At 32.7% G+C, this 13,871-nt stretch overlaps 1 protein-coding gene across 2 annotated transcripts in view; it reads left to right on the top strand.

The window, feature by feature from the left end:
• The window catches only part of IBTK (inhibitor of Bruton tyrosine kinase), a 101,058-nt gene that overhangs the window by 69,517 nt on the left and 17,670 nt on the right, over window positions 1-13,871 (top strand). For both annotated transcript variants that reach the window (XM_077162326.1, XM_077162325.1), the window contains exons 23-26: window positions 578-723; window positions 5,628-5,791; window positions 7,957-8,049; window positions 8,632-8,775. In XM_077162326.1, the coding sequence (XP_077018441.1) occupies window positions 578-723; window positions 5,628-5,791; window positions 7,957-8,049; window positions 8,632-8,775 (547 nt within the window). The remainder of the gene's footprint in view (window positions 1-577; window positions 724-5,627; window positions 5,792-7,956; window positions 8,050-8,631; window positions 8,776-13,871) is intronic.

Genomic DNA, 13,871 nt, shown 5'->3' with positions numbered 1-13,871 from the left:
TAGGCAAAAGTTTACTGTTTACTCTGTATGTATTTGAAATGACTTTCCGATGTCATTGACCTGGATACTGGAGGTAGCAGGGCAGGTATTCAGCCTGTGTAAGAGAAGAAAAATTGTATACACGTTTCATTGCAACCCTCTTGTTTCAGGTGATAAGTTAATTAAAAACTGCTCTGAATCAGCAGAAAGAGATTTTATGCAGAAGGAAAAACCCTTAAACAGGCCACACTTGGCTTCTCCAGAGCCTCTGCTGTTGGGCCAGTGTACTGGCGAAATGAGAAGCAGAAAGCGGCACTGTGTTTCTTCCTAAACAATGGAGCCAGCTCCTGTGTGCATGGGCTGTATAGACCTCTCTATAGTTAAAATTAATAAAACTGTTTTAAAATCCCACCCATTTCAGTTGTTCACTTAAGCTGATTTATTCTTTCAGTTGGCTTGAATTATGATTTTGGTACAGAGAGTATAACTTAATATTGTTAAATCTGAATAAATGGAAGCTCTTAGTTTTCTGTTTGATTTATTGACTATAATACATGTGTGTTAATTTATTTTTTTATTTTTTTATTTCACACTTTAGGATTAAAGTCTGGTAAGACCAATTCTGTGGAATCTTTGCCAGAACTATTGACATCAGACTCTGAAGGAAGCTACACAGGAGTGGGTAGTCCTAGAGATTTACAATCCCCTGATTTTACAACAGGATTTCATTCCGATAAGATTGAGGTTTGTTTATTATTTGCTAATTAACGTACTGTTTACTTAACTTCATATTTTAATTTGATAGAAATTCTACCTTTAGGTTTTCATTATTATTTTATTTTGAAAAATAATATATATATAAAAAACAATAAATTTCATTATGTATACTCTAACTTAAAATACTCTTCTGGCTGGTTTAGAAGAAGTTATGATTAATGGTACAATATATGTAGAATTAATTTTCTGAAATTTGTGTAACATTTCCAGTTTTTAAGAGTTTATGGAAGTTTTACACCCTTTATGACTGTATTTCTAGTCTTTAGATACTAAAATGTAATATTGATATAAAATATAGCAGCAAAATATAGGCATTGACAAAATCTGTTTACAGCTAAATTTAATTGAATCTTATATTGTGAAATGTCAGTTAATACCAGCTAAAATTTGTCAAGGAAAATTATTTTAAAAATAAGCCTAAAAAAATAAAAATAAGCCTAATTCCAAATTCTGCATAGTCTCTTTTGTCCATGGTGTGAACTGTAGCAAACAATCTGTAGTGGCTGAGTTCTTTTCCTAATCTAGCATAATTGACATTAAGCTGCAGAATTTTAGCTTTGTCAGCTCTCAAGAAACCATTTGTTAGACATCTCTTAGCATTTGTATTACATGATTATTAATCTACAGGGAAGGAATGTCTAACTTCTTAAGGATAGGTCATTTCTCTCTAGCTCCTACACATCTGCAAAATATATTGGAGCTTAGAGAAATTTCAGAGACAATGAAAATTTATCTGTCATGCTTGAGTCTTCTAAGTCTCAGGGTATTAATGTATGGTAGATTTGGGGCAATGCATATTAAACTAAAGTTGGTCAGAAAGACAACTGAAGTTTAAAAGACAATTGAGGGCATATCACAATTGCCTTGCAATAATAGAACATATATCCTAGCAATGATAGTACCCTTTAATAACTCCCTTGACCTATTGTTGTAGCAATATTTATAAGGTGCCGCCCTTTTTAAGAAAATTATGGTAGCATACATGTATGTTTAACTAAAATTTTTCTATTTTAACCATTTGTAAATGTACAATTCAATGGCATTAATTACTTTTACATTGTTGTGCTACCTTCCTTTACTAATTCCAATACAATACCATCTTCCTTTACTAAAATGTTTTCATCATCTAAGACAAACTTTTTTTCCCCGTTAAGTAATAATTCTCCTTTCCCCATCCCTTCTTCTGTACCCCTGGTAATCTCTAATCCAATTTCTGTCTCCATGAATTTGCTTATTCTGGATATTTCATAGAAGGGGAATCATATAATATCTGTCCTTTTGTGTCTGGATTATTTTATTGAGCATGATGTTTTCAAGGTTTATCCATGTTGTAGCATGTATCATTTCTTTTTATGGCTGAATAGTATTTCGTTGTATGGATATATGTCAGTTGTGTCTCCCTTTTGGCTTTTGTGAATACTTCTGCTATGAATTTTGGTTTATAAATATTTATTTGAGTCTCTGGCTTCATTTCTTTGGATATTTACCTAGAAGTGGAATTGTTGGGTCATATGGTGATTCTTTGTTTAATTTCTTGAGGGACTGCCAAACTATTTTCCACAATGGCTGCACCTTTTATGTTCCCACCAACAGTGCTGAAGAGTTCTGATTTCTCTACACCTTTTCTAACACTTGTATTTTCCATTTAAAAAAAATTTTAAAAGCCATCCTAGTGGATGTGTCGTGGTATTTAGTTGTGGCTTTGAATGATTACTGATTGTTGAGTGTCTTTTCATCTGCTCACTGTCCATTTACATATCTTCTTTGTAGAAGTCCTTTGCCCAATTTTTTCTATTTATTAAACATACCTGCAAACAAACATTCTTACCATATGATCATTCCATTCTATGTATGTAATCAGTAACTCACAGTATCATCATGTAGTTATATATTCATCATCATGATCATTTCTTAGAACATTTGCATCAATTCAGAAAAAGAAATAAAAAGAAAATAGAAAACAATTCATACAAATCATACCTCTTACTTCTCCCTTTCAGTGATCACTAGCATTTCAATCTACTAAATTTATTTTAACATTTGTTCCCTTATTTATTTATTTTTAATCTTTATGTTTTACTCGTCTGTCGATACAATAGATGAAAGGAACATCAGACACAAGGTTTTCACAATCACACGGTCACATTACAAAAGCTCTATCATTATATAATCATCTTCAAGAAATATGACTACTGGAACACAGCTCTACATTTTCAGGCAGTTTCCTCCAGCCTCTCCATTACACCTTAACTAAAAGGGGGATATCTGTATTATGCATAAGAATAACCTCCAGGATAACCTTTCAACTCTGTTTGGAATCTCTCAGCCATCGATACTTTATTTTGACTCATTTCTCTCTTCCCCTTTTTGGTTGAGAAGATTTTCTCAACCCCTTGATGCTGAGTCCCAGCTCATTCTAGGATTTCTGTCCCACGTTGCCAGGTAGGTCCATACCCCTGGGAGTCATGTCAGATGTGAAGGGTAGAGGGCAGTGAATTTGCTTGTCGTGTTGCTGAGAGAGAGAGAGGCCACATCTGAACAACAAAAGAGGTTCTCTTGGGGGTGACTCTTAGGCCTAATGTTAAGTAGGCTTAGCCTGTTTGCGGGGTTGAGTTTCATATGAACAAACCCTAAGATTGGGGGCTCAGCCTGTTGCTTTGGTTGTCCCCATTGCTTGTGAGAATATTAAGAATTCTCCACTTGGAAGTTAAAATTTCCCCCTTTCTTACCATTCCCCCAAGGGGACTTTCCTTTGCCCAATTTTTAATTGCTTTGATTGTCTTTTTGATGTTAAGTTGTATTAACTCCCTGCAACCCTTTTCTTTAAACTTTATTTTGAAATAATTTCATACTTACAGGACAGTTATAAAAATAGTACAGACCCCATATGGAGAGCTTCAGTGTACACCCTACCCAAATACCTAGATCCACAAACTTTTAATGTTTTGCCATATCATTTTTTCTTTCTTCTTCCTCCCTCCCTCCATCAGTTTTTAGACATTGGAGGGTAGGTTATATATTTACGCTTCTTGAATATTTAATAATTCCATTTATATTTTCTAAGAGCAAGAATATTCACTTATGCAACCATCTTAAGTATAGTTGAAGATATTGTTGATGTGAAACTCTATATTCTAAGTATGTCGAAGTGTTTCATATGTCCCAATAATGTCCTTTTGGGCATTTGTCCTCCATTTTTAGATCCAGTCTGGGATTATGCATTGCATTTAAATATGGAAACATATACAACATGGATTTTCCTATTTCAACCACTCCCAATCATACAATTCAGTGGGATTAATCATACTCACAATGTATGCTGCTCTTATCACTATCTGTTACCAGAACTTTCCCATCATCACCAAGTAGAAATCTTGCACGCATTACACATTGCCTCCTCATTCTTCCTTCTTCCTCCCCCAACTCCGACCCCTGGTAACCTGTTTCTGTCTCTGAATTTGCATATTCAGGTAAGTGGAATCATAAATATCTGCCCCTTTGTGTTTGACTTATTTCACACAGCATGATGTTTTCAAGATCCATCATGTAGTGCATGTATCAGAACTTCATTCATTTGTAGGGTTAAATAATATTTCATTGATGGACATATCATATATGTAAGCCGAATGTTGACGGACTCTGGTTACCTCTTACTTTTGGCTATTATGAATAATGCTGCTATCCTGTTTTTCAGTTTTTTTTTTTTTAATATATACCTAAAAATGGGATTCGTAGGTTATATGGTTAGTTCTGTATTTGATTTTTTTGAGGAACAGCCAAACTGCTTTCTACAGTTGTTACACCATTTTATGTGCCTACCCGCAAGATTAAGTTTCCCATTTCCCCACATACTCACCAGCAGTTGTTATTCCCCTCACCTCACTTTTTTTTTTTTTTTTTTTTTAAGTAATAGCCGTTCTAGCAATGTGAGGCTGTATCTCATTGTGGTTTAGATTTGCATTTCTGTAATGGTGGGTGATATTGAGCATCTATTCATATGCTTGTTGGTCATTTGTATATCTTCTCTAGAGAAATGTCTATTCCATCCTTTGCCTATTTTGGTGCTGAACTCTGATGAATTCTTTCTGTGCATATTTTCCCTGTATTTTCTTTGTGATTACCATGAGGCTTAACTATAACATCCTAAATCTGTAATAACTCATTTTGCTTGATACCAATTTAATTGCAGTAGCATTTTACATGCTTTGTTTCTATATGTCTCTGTCCTCCCCACCTTTATGTAGTTCTTACCATAAATTACATATTTGTACATTAAGTCCTAAACCATTGATTTATCATTGCTTTGATACATTTGCATTTTAGATCCTCTAGCAAGTGAAAACGAGGGATTACAAACGAAGAATACAATAGTTATGACACTTCTATTAGGGCTGCTTTTGAAGGGTCAGTATTATTTGAGAATTTGATTACTTAACTATATTCAGAGTGAGTAATAGTATGACATACCAAACTTTCTTTTTTTTTTTGTATGGGCAGGCACTGGGAATCGAACCCAAATCTCTGGTATACAGGCGAGAACTTTGCCTGCTGAGCCCCGTGGCCTGTCCTCATTTTGTTTTGTACTAAAATCATGGGCATAATTTTTAAGTTACCATTTCAAATCTTAATCAAACAGCTTTTATTAACATTGTTCCTAAAGCCCACAATAATCTGCTCATAGTAACTAATGTGTTTCGAGACTTGGTTAAGGCACTAAATTATAGAGGAATATGAATTGAAAATGTTAGATGATCATTGTCATAAAATTTTACTCTTACGTGATATAACCAATATTTATTAAGAACAAATTATGTATTATTGCAATGCTAGATGCCTGCTATAATTAATTAAAAAATTTTTTTTTTTCCTAGGGGAAAGGTAAACCATATGTTAATAGTACACCTTCTACGTATTCTAGGGAAGATTTAAAACCATGGGAGAAATCACCAATACTTAAAATAGCTGCTCCACAGCCCATTCCCAATAGTAGAATTGATAATACCACCTCTTCCAGTTGGGTTGCAGGCTCTTTCAGGTGGGGTTTTCATTTTTTTCTGTACTTACTAGTCAAATGAAAAATTTTAATGATAAACATTTTTAAAGTAGCAATATAAATTTCTGATAAAGTAAATACAAGGGATGAATTTTTAAGGCAAAATTTGGTTGCCTTTATATTGTCATCAGTGACTATTACCAAATATTATTTAAAGTATATGTATTGTGACTTGGCATTAACTATTTTTTTTTCTTTAATAGTGTATATATTAGTTAAAACTGCTGCTCAGGACCATTTTGCCATTCATATACTTTATCTTTTTCAGCACACTAAGATCTCACGGGATGTATTGTTATTCAGAGTTAATTTTCAGAGTATATTCATTTAATGTTGTTATACTAACCTTATAACTTGCCTGTATTTGTATACATATTTTTCTTATATTTAGAAAGGTCACTTTTAAAATTGAAGGAATAGATGTAATTAGAATGTAACATTTGTTCTTTTAAAGCGCTTATTAAGCCTGTACTCCATCTTATGCCTCCATCATATGCCTACTATGATTGAAATTGTTAATTGACTTAACAATTTTATTATAATCTGGCCAAGGTATTTTTCATTCTTATATTGAAATAAAAAATTCAATATGCAGAGATCAGGCTAATAATTTCTCCTCCTTTCCCTTCTCTTTCCTTTCCCCTTGTATTTAGTAAATGCTAGTATATATTTATTTAGGATAAGATTTTCAGAACTTTTAAGAGGTTAATATTCTCATTGTTCATTTACATTTGTATAATTATTTTGAAATATGCTTTATGTTGCACAGTTGAAACAGTGATTATAATATTCGATTGTATCTAGCTTTGTGGTCTAAAGATATTTCAGAAATTAGTCTCAAATTGTATGAATTTCTTAGTTAACATAGTACACATAAAATGTGGGTAACACCTAGGAAAGTATCTTCTAATTGTTGGTGTTAGAATTTTTTTTAGATGCGTTTTCAGAATAGTTTGGAATAAAATCAACATATAGATTGACTATCTGTTTTAGGATACCTGCCTGTCAACATGTAGTAAGCATTTCTACATTCATTCTGAAGTATTACCTAGCTGGAATAGTAAATAGAATTTCTTTGTAATGGAAGAAAAGAAAGGAAGCAGGTTATCCTTTAATATGTAATGATATGTGTTAAAAATGTTTGTGTATCACATAAGAAATTGTCTGTTTCTAAAGATTGATGATTTTTTTTTCATTAAGCTACAGGTCCCTGTTGGACCACTAATATTGTGGTATCTCCCAGCTTTCTAATAAATGTCTGTGTTCATTAATGTTGAGCAGGATTAAGAATTTTGTTTAAAAAAATAGAAAGGAAAGAACATAATTTTAAAGCTCCATTTATCCTAATGGATAGGAATTTAATTTGAACTTTGATGAGTTTTTCTGCCTGAGTTAGATAAGAATTTTTCTATTGCTTAGTTTTTGGTTTTGTTTTTTACATATACTTATTGATCATTTTTATTTCTTTTTTTGGGGTAGTGTTTTTTTTTTAATTAATTAAAGAAAAAAAAGAAATTAACCCAACATTTAGAAATCATTCCATTCTACATGTGCAATCAGTAATTCTTAACATCATCACATAGATGCATGATCATCATTTCTTAGAACATTTGCATCGATTTAGGAAAAGAACTAGCAAAACAACAGAAAAAGATATAGAATGTTAATATAGAGAAAAAATAATAATAATAGTAAAAAAAAGAAAAGGAAAAAGAAAAAAAAAAACGAACAAACAGACAAAAAAAAAACAAAAAAAAAACCTGTAGCTCAGATGCAGCTTCATTCAGTGTGTTAACATGATTACTTTACAATTAGGTATTATTGTGCTGTCCATTTTTGAGTTTTTGTATCTAGTCCTGTTGCACAGTCTGTATCCCTTCAGCTCCAATTGTTTTTAATTAAGAGTTTAATTAAGAGTTTCACTTAACATTATGACTTTGGATGTACTTTAGTTGTTAGTTATGTTGTACATATAAAAGTAACTTTTGTTCAGAACATGACTTTTGAGGTTGGCCACAGCTAATGAAATAGATCTAAATTCTACTCTTGTCAATCTTATATATGATTTTCAGTTTTAGTGAAGTTTGGGGATTGGACTTTATGGGTAAATGAATGCTTTGTAAGATAACTTTTATATATCTTTTTAGTCCTACCAGCCCTCCTGTCATGGATCTGAGAACTATCATGGAAATTGAAGAAAGTAGACAAAAATGTGGAGCTACACCAAAGACAAATTTGGGGTTGGTTAAAGAAATCATAAAAAGTGAAAGACTTTGTTGCATTACATTTCTCCCATAAAGAATTGGATCTTCACATGACCTTTCCCATTATTTTTATGTTTTTGATGTTAGAGTTATTTATAAGGCTTTTTCTAGGTAACTTAGCCTCCATAATATTATTTCTTAAATATGTGCTAGAGATTGATAGTCTAGATCCTTGTATTACATTTCAGAAATCTGCCTCTAAAATTATCATTGTGGACTGTTTCTGAGAAAAAGCCAAAGATTTAAGACTTGTGTTAGAAGTCTTTGTCACTTCAAAAGTTTGATACAGGGGGTGGTGCAACAGTAGCTTAGTGGCAGAATTCTCGTCTGCCATGCTGGAGACCTGGGTTCAATTCCCAGAGCCTGCCCATGCCAAAAAAAAAAGCTTATGTGTAATATTACTTGATCATTGATGGTATACTGATATTGTCACTACTGAAACTTGTGGCCATTTTTATTCAATATTAATAGTCACACCAAATAAATGGAAAGCAATATAATTATCTTTAATCATCATTTAGCAGAAATTAATGCTAATTTGTCTAATTTAATTTCTAGTAAAATTCTTTCTCATGGAATTAAACTTTCTCAGAAGCAACGGAAAATGATAGCAATGACTACCAAAGAAAGCTATTCAGGAATGAGTAACACGGAAGCAGTGTTAACTGCACCTTCAAAAACCCCTAAGCCAGTGAATGCATGGTAGGCTTTTACTTTTATTAAAATAAGCATGGTTCTTTTAGTTTTTAAGGTAGTACTTAGCTTCTTCCTCCCCACCCCACCCCCCATTTGTAATATGTTTAAAATAATAGTTTATTCGACTCTTTGTTTAATTTTAAATTAAAAATTAGAACTTGGGACGCAGTGTTTTCATTTATTTGTTTGCTTTTGTTTTTAATACTGGATGTTTTGACATTGTGGTTTTCAAATGTAGACGTAGTTTCTTCTTGATAGTCTAAGTAGCTTCCATTGCTTAAGTGATTTAAAGAAACAGTATAATTTTTTCATTTTTTGGGAAGTGATATCAGAACAATTTGGTAAAAACCAAAAGTTTATTTTTACTACCCTAGTATCTTTGGACTTCTGCATGCATCATGAATATCTTTATCTGGTTAAAACATAGATACACTGTCACTTTTTAAAATAGAGATGTTTATTTAACATTGTATTATCTAAGCTTTCTCTATTAGAATTCACCCATAGTGGCAGCATTAGAAAAACAGTCTCCACAGAGACAGTTTAGAGATATGTAAAATAGGTTGTGCTTCCTGCTCACCTGCCATTATCCGTTTTTTTTTTTTTTTTGTAACTTAGATATCTGGAAACGATTCTAGAGAAGTGCATACATAGAGTGAAGGACAAAGAAACACATCAGAGAACTCTGTTTTTCTCAAAGATTTGGGAAGGATCTTAGAGTCCACCATAGTTTCAGGGAATCCCTTCAATGCTTCTAATGCCACCTTTTTTTTTATTTTGTAAGAGGGAATATTTTTCCCAATTAAAAAATAAAATATTTTGAGGAAACTGGCAACTCATATTATTTTGAGTGCCACCAATGGAACTAAAGCGATACCACCCAGAGCTCATGGTCAAAGAAGAAAAGAGAGTAACAAGAGGTGGGAAACTTAAGAAAATGAGAAAAGAGGGTAAAACATGAGAATATGTTTAGTAATATTTGTTGACCACGTTTTACATGCAAGGCGTTTCTAATTTCTGGTAATAAGGTAATGAGACAGATTTGATCAGTTTATAGTCTAGCTGTTGCAACAGAGTTGTTTTTTCTAAACAAAAGTATATAAGAGACAAAGAGAAAAAGTAAGTTCTTGGATCAGTACTCACAATACTAAATATATTGCAGCGTGAGAGAATTAAAGCACATGAGGAAGCTTTGGATTTAGTAATATAATTTTGGCCAAACCGTCAAACTATTTCCTTATTTATAAAAGCGAAATGTAAATGAACAAAAGAAGATACAAAACTTGATTATTCAACTTAGGGAAACAAACTAAGGAGCAAATTTACTGGATTTCTTTGTTTAGAATCTAATTTGTAAATAGTAGTTTTACCATCTCCAATTAAAAAAAAATTAAAATCAAATTGAAACACGAACATAGTTTAAAAAGTTCAAATGTCATAGGCATACTCCAAGGAAAAGATAGCAGTCTCCTGTCCCAGACCTTTCTGTTTATGTCTGTTTTCTTTTATATTTTTTTTCCTAGAATGACTAATTTCCTCAATTTGTCCCTTGCTGTTTGTACATTCATCACTGTTTTCCCCCCTCAAATTCTCCAGTACAGCTATGAAACGTTCCAAAATAATGAAATATTTTAGGCTTCCATTCTAAGAATTTCCTTTGTTTCCCTCAAGTGTTTGATCCTCACTCTTCTAGATCCCCAATTTTTCTATTTCTTGGTTTACTCCTTGTTTTATTGTAGCACAACCTTCAATATTTTTTTCTGATAAAGGATGTTGTATTAAGGTTCTCCAGAGAAACAAAAGCAAAAGGATGTATGTGTGTATACATATAGAGGAGATTTAGTTTAAGAAATTGGCTTTTGCAGTTGTGGGGTTGGCAAGTCTGAAATATGTAGGGTAGGCTGATAGAGTTAATGTTGAAACCTTCAGTCTAAAATCTCATAGGGAGGCCAGCAGGCTATAAACTAAGAGGAGAGTGGATAGTGTGGTCTTGACGCGGAATTTTGGAAATCTCAATTCTTAGCCCTTAAAGTCTCTAATTAATTGGCTGATGCTTACTACGTTATCAAAGATAATCCCCTTTACTTAAAGTCAACTTGCTGTAGATGCTAATCACATCTACAAAATACCTCTAGAGCAATATCTAGGCAAGTATTTGACCTAACAACTGGATGCCATAACTTATAGCCATGTTGACTCATACCTAGATGCCATAACTTAGCCATGCTGACAGAAAATACCTCTAGAGAAATATCTAGGCCAGTGTTTGACCTAACAACTAGGTACCATAACTTTAATTATAAGTTATGGTTCTATTATGGTACATACCATAGGTCAGTCTTTCCATGTCTTTTCTTCTTGGTTTCCTTGGTTTGTCAGCTTCTCTAAAAAGGAACCTTTTAATTTTTTGCTGGTGTGATAGTTTGGGTGCCAGCATTCTGGAAGCAAATCAGGACAGGGAGATTAGAGCTGGGGGACTGAGGTTCTTAACCTTTGGTATAGATTTTCACATACTTCATCATTTAGTTTACATACTTTCTACACAGTAGTTCACTCCTGCCTTCCTCTATTATTAGTGATTTTGAGTCCAGTTTGCCTTCTGCCAAGGTAAAGGAAGTTTAGTTTAGTCATCTGACTAAACGGAGATAGGGGGGACATCTATTATTCTCAATTACTCCACACATAAACTTTGAACCAGTTTTCACCTTTTCATCCTCATGCCTAATTTGGGATCTGTTACATAAGATACTTCCAGTGTATGAGCCTTTCAAGAGTTGTTTTTGTTTGTTTGTTTGTTTAACTTCATTCCTTCTTATAGCCACTCAGTAGTCCATTGTGTGTATATATTTATGTGTGTATATGTATATATATGTATACCATATACACAACAGTTCCCCTTCCATTCCTCAGTCTCTACTCTTGCCACCTCCATCCATTACACATCGTGAGCATGAACAGCAGTGTGCAAATGTCCATTCCTGTCCCCACTTTCAGTTCTTCCATGTATATACCTAGCAGTGGAGTTGTAGGATCATATGGCAGTCCCACCCCTGGCCTCCTCTGGAACCACCACACTGCCCTCGAGAGGGGCTATACCTCTCAGCTTCCCTACCAGCTGTGAATAGGTACATCTCTTTTTCCACATTTTCTTTATCGCTCTGTTCATTTTTAAACAGTTTTATTTGGACATCATACAATCCAACTTAAATTAAAAAATCAGTGGTTTCTGATCTAATTACATAGCCATGCCTTTGCCACCACAATCTATATGAGAACATTTCCTTTTATTCCACAAAGAATCCCATACCTCTCTCTCACATCCTCCCCTCTTTACTGACTTTTAGTTTTGGCATGTTGCCTTTGTTACATTCAAGGGATGCATATTGCAAAGTTCCTGTTAACTGTAGACCCTATTTTGCATTGATTGTATTTTTTCCTGATCATTTTTAGAACGTTCGCATCATTTCCAAAAATGTGTGTCCTTTTAATGGCATCTTGAAAACTGTATCAAGAGTTGATATTTTCAACTTAAAGAACTTTTAAAATTTATTTCTACTGAATTCTTTTGAATTTGTGCATCCTTTTTTCCCCCCAACATTTGTTCCCCAATTATTTATTTATTTTTAATCAATATTTTTTACTCATTTGTCCATACCGTAGATAAAAGGAACATCAGACACAAGGTTTTCACAATCACACAGTCACATTGCTTTTTCTTTTTTTTTTTTTTTTTAAGTAACTGGGAAAACTACCTTTTGTGCAGGCTTTTATTTGTACTCATTTAAAAAGTGGGATGAGCTAACTTTGTAAAACATACATATATAAATATATGTAAAAGTGTATATAAATGTGCCTGTTTATATAAATAAATATGTAAAATATTTACATATGATTTGTTTGGTTATGGAAATTTTATGCTAAATTGAGAACATCAGAAACTGTTAGAAATTCAAAGGACACATTTACATAAAATAGTTTGGTATTTAGGAATTTTGATGTATGTTTGGTATAAATTGATATAACCATTATTGGATTGTTGAGTAATTTTTTCTTGAATCCTTTGAGGGCTATAAAGTATTTTAAATTATCTCAAGACATTAATTATCGAGTGAATATAAAGTAATACACTGCTGTGTATGATTTTAAAATTATAGAGAAGTAACCATGTACTGTAAGATCTCACTTGGTTTTTAATCAGATACACCTAGAGTATAAGTACATGTAGTATATGCTTGGAGAGGGTAAAAATGGAATAGATAGAGCTCTCTGTTAATAAAACTGCATCATAAATTCTCCAAAAACAAAAACAAACAAACAAAAATATGGAATAGATTTGTTTTCCAAAGAACATTCTTTTTAAATGTTGGTTTAAAAAAAAAAGTTGGAAGAATTAGTTACAGCTTTGAAAAAATACAGAAGTTAATCTTCAACTAGCATTTTAATCTAATTTGCGATATATAGCTTTGACTGGAGTAATTTATCTAGAAGTTGTTAAAAATGCTCTCAAAGATGTATCTTTATCATCCTGAAGAGTCATCTAATGATATTTTATTTCTTTATAACATAATTTTTATACTGTGTTCTTTTCACAGTAACGGTTAGTGTACATTTCATTAGCAAATCAGAGTTTAGTCCTCTGAGTCTGTTTATGGTTTTTTACTAAAAAAAATCCTTACTGGATTTTCACTAGTCTGTGCATACATTTATTCACCTAGTCTTATGACTCCTAGTATGTAGTCATATTCCTGTTGCCTGCAGTTTATGGCAATGGAACATATTGAAGATAATTAGTTATCCCATTAGAATGAAGTTCTAACCAGTTGAATTTGAAAGCTGACATAAAAACACCAGTTGTATGTGGGAATTGGCCACTTGTAATTATCAAATGTTTTACTTGGAGGAATAATACATTTTCATCAGTCATCTTGAGTGTAAGAAGGCACAATTTTTGTGGCCTGGCTTGATGCATGAATATAAACTCTTCTAAATTCCATTTAGAGCTAGCCATCTGTATATATATAACTTTTTTACTTTCAACTTTTTTTTTATTGTATAATATAACATACCAAGCAAAGAAATAAAAAAGCCATAGTTTTCAAAGC

The sequence above is a fragment of the Tamandua tetradactyla genome, chromosome 5 (genome assembly GCF_023851605.1).
Source record: "Tamandua tetradactyla isolate mTamTet1 chromosome 5, mTamTet1.pri, whole genome shotgun sequence".
Classification (NCBI taxonomy): domain Eukaryota; kingdom Metazoa; phylum Chordata; class Mammalia; order Pilosa; family Myrmecophagidae; genus Tamandua; species Tamandua tetradactyla.
The sequence above is the reverse complement of the archived record's forward strand: the minus strand, read 5'-3'. Positions and strand labels throughout refer to the sequence as shown.